The 3,174-nt window shown below is 57.0% G+C and overlaps 2 protein-coding genes across 2 annotated transcripts in view; one reads left to right on the top strand and one right to left on the bottom strand.

Annotated features, from left to right (window-relative positions):
• Nucleotides 1–179: 179 nt before the first annotated feature.
• VDBG_08258 (conserved hypothetical protein) lies at nt 180–1,865 on the top strand (the record flags this gene model as incomplete). The annotated part of the gene is made up of 1 exon (XM_003001167.1): nt 180–1,865. The coding sequence occupies one exon, from the start codon at nt 180–182 to the stop codon at nt 1,548–1,550; it is 1,371 nt and encodes a 456-aa protein (XP_003001213.1).
• A 202-nt stretch (nt 1,866–2,067) lies between these two features.
• VDBG_08259 (Spc97/Spc98 family protein) overlaps nt 2,068–3,174 on the bottom strand; it is a gene marked incomplete at both ends in the record, with an annotated part of 2,402 nt that continues 1,295 nt past the window's right edge. The window contains one exon of the mRNA XM_003001168.1: nt 2,068–2,840. Within this exon, the coding sequence (XP_003001214.1) occupies nt 2,068–2,840 (773 nt within the window). The remainder of the gene's footprint in view (nt 2,841–3,174) is intronic.

The following is a 3,174-nucleotide window of genomic DNA, read 5'->3' on the forward strand; positions in this document are numbered from 1 at the left end:
ACTGCATCATTCCACACACCACCACACACACACCAACGCTACCGATCCTTCAGGAATAAGCACTACATTACTATATCTCTTCACACTCGAACACAACCCATAAGCATTACCTGTGTCTACACCTTCTTCCTCATTGCTCCTCCTTCTTCCACACCGTACGCAGTGCATCACAAATCACCATGCCCAACTCATCCAGGAGACCAGAACCCCGGATTATCACCTACAGTCGGCCGCCTCGTGCCAGCACCGAGTCCTGCGACTCATACGAGACATATCACTCGGAAAGCACCGCGCCAACGTCCATATACGCCAGCACCCAGGCCTCAGTCAAAGAAGCTGGCCCTGTTGCCAAATTTCAGCCAGTCTACGAAGAAGACATCTCGCCCTCAACCAGGTGCTGTCCTGGGGCCTCTGTCGACACTTTTGACTCGAGTCTCGCCTCCGAAAACGACTGTTGCCGGGAGATCGACCTGGAGAGCTACGATGACAATGAAAGCCTCCCCTTGCCCGTCTACCATCAACGGCATCTGGTCGATTCCGGTATTCCACCGTCCAACGCCCAGGACTTTGCCAAACTCTTCCCTTCCATGGAAAGGCTTTCCATAAGGCATGACGATTCTACGCCAGACGGCAATCTCAACCTCCGGGTCGATACCGTCGTGCCCGGTCGTCGCCGCCTCGCCATTCAGCTCTTCCATCTACGGATGCACGACCTGGCTAGGAGAGACTTCTCTTTGAGGCGATACTGCCGCGACTCGGGTCGTGAGATCTGCAGCTGTAAGCGGCAGTACGATCTTCCGTCTCATGAAGAGCGTCATGGCATGCAGCACTCCATGACCAATGCCTTAAAGGCTCTTGGCGGTCACCGAACGCTTTCGCATGCCAGTGCCGGCATCGCCTCTTCAGCCGGCAATGTGAGGCCACAGTCTGGTACCATGTCGCATGACGAGAGCCCAGTTCTTCACCCTTCCAATCACTCCCTGTCCTTCCAACACCAACCACAAAACGAACCCGTACCCACCAACACCATGAAGCTCGAATTCTCCAACTATGCCCGCGTCAACATATCTAGACGAGGTCACAGCGGTTCCAAGCGCTACGAATTCGAGTGGTGGGGACACAGCTATCAGTGGCGCCGCGTGCTCGACAGGAATCTCGGCGTCGTCTCCTTCCACCTCATTCAGGATGGCGTCTCGAACCGGCCTGTCGCTCACATTGTCCCCGAAACTCGTTCGCCAAACCAGGTTGAAAGCGACGAGCGCGCCGGCGACTGGGTACCTCCATGTCACATGTGGATCAGCGACCAAAGCATCATTGACGCCGCGACCAACGTCGCCGATGTCGTCGTGGCCACAGGTCTCATTGCTCTTGTCGATGACTGCATCAAGCAGCGCTGGCAGACGGGGAAGCATCAGCACCGCTTCAACCTGGGAGCGGCTTCCACTGCCGATCATGGCCCAAAAGCATTTGTTCAGTCTCTCTTCCATCGCCGCTCATCTGAGCCGCACGCCCAACCAAAGCGCCACAGGAGAACTGTGTCTATCTACTGAACTGTTCCTCCCTGTTCGAAGGCATCATCAATCAACAGACCAGTGTTTTGATTGGGATTTCATTATGTTTGTTTGCATATTTTCAATCATGTCAGTTAGGAAGCGTGCAAGACGCTGATGTGTAATATATCAAACCTATAGCCACTGACAAGGACGGCGTCTTTGGAGGTATGCTTGTGGCGTTTGGGGAAGGGATTTCTGGTCACGAAGCTCTACAGGATCTGAGCCAGAAGCAATGCAGGGGAACTATGTCTGCAACGAAATTAATGATATGATGAGTGATGCCAGAATGAAGTCGCTTCCTATTTTCATCATTCTTCCACAGCAGCAGAGGGGCGTCAAACAGAATAACCCACAACGTTGCAGTACCCGAGTACCAAACCAATCATTGACATTCTGTGAACAATGACCCTGACCGTGTCGTGCAAACGCCGAAATACACGCCTGGAGCCGGAAACCTGCCAGCGCCCTACGTGGCAGCCCCGCCGAGCTACCGGCTTTGAAAAGTAACTGGTCGCTAGACCACATCGCCAAAGACGCCCTTCCGACCCCCGAACCAACCGCCGAAATCAAGCTTCATCAGCAGCCTCTCGACGCCGCCGACGCGGCGTGGCGTGTACTCCCCCTCCTCGGCACCCCAGACGCCGTCCATTTCATCCGTGGCAGACCCGCCGTCGAGGCCCTCGGCAAAACTAGAGTCGGCCTCGAGGATCCTCAGCGCAGCAATGACGTCCTCGATGCCTGCCTTGACGCGCCCCTCGACGTCGCGGAGGGCGACGGCGACGCTCCTCTCCTCCGTCTCGAGGTCGACAAAGGCGTCGACGACGCCGGCGTCGGCTTCGAGATCCATGGACGTCCAGATGCTGTGCAGGCGGTGGACGAGGGCGACGAGGTGGTCCGTGCTGACGAGGAGCGTGAGGAGGCGTCCGTGTACGGCGTCGACGTGAGGAGCAGGCGGTGGGAGAGGGCGAGGAGTAGCGTGCGTGGGCTGTCGCGAGAGATTGCGGGTCGTGTTGCTGTTGCTGTTGCTGCTTCTGCTGCTGGGAAGGGGACGACGGCTGGAAGCCGTGAAGGCATGAGCCAAATATCCTCTCTTCGTCGTTGTCGTTTCCGGGTGCCGCGGCTCGGCTTGCTGATGTAGCGTGGCCTGCGCTGATGTCGCCATGCTTTGCGTCGCTCGACGTGAGCCATTGGTGGAACCCGTCCCAGAGCCCGGCGACGACCTCGGTCTGGAGATAGGCCTCTGTTTCTGCGAGGAAGAATATGGCGGCGCTCGCTGTGACCCAGGTGCTGCGCATGGAATTGGAACGTGCCGTGTGGCGCTCACGAAGCAATATCACTTTTGATCGACCACCGCGGGTACTGCCACCAGGCGGTCCGGGTGGTGCAGGATGATGCCGTCGAAGGCTTGTGATCTTCCACAAGTCCGTAAGGCGTATATGCGCCCGGCGATAGACAGGAGATATGAATTGATGGTTGAGTAGATCTGTAGGTCGGACGGAGCCAGGAAAAATGTCGAGGGGCGAAGAGATCTGCATCGTCAGCACCACAGGCACTGAGAAGAGGAGGTTGCGGAAAGGGGTTGTTGCGAGCGACCGTGACCTCTGCGGTGCGGTGACCGATC

Source organism: Verticillium alfalfae, genomic scaffold (assembly GCF_000150825.1).
Source record: "Verticillium alfalfae VaMs.102 supercont1.12 genomic scaffold, whole genome shotgun sequence".
NCBI lineage: Eukaryota > Fungi > Ascomycota > Sordariomycetes > Glomerellales > Plectosphaerellaceae > Verticillium > Verticillium alfalfae.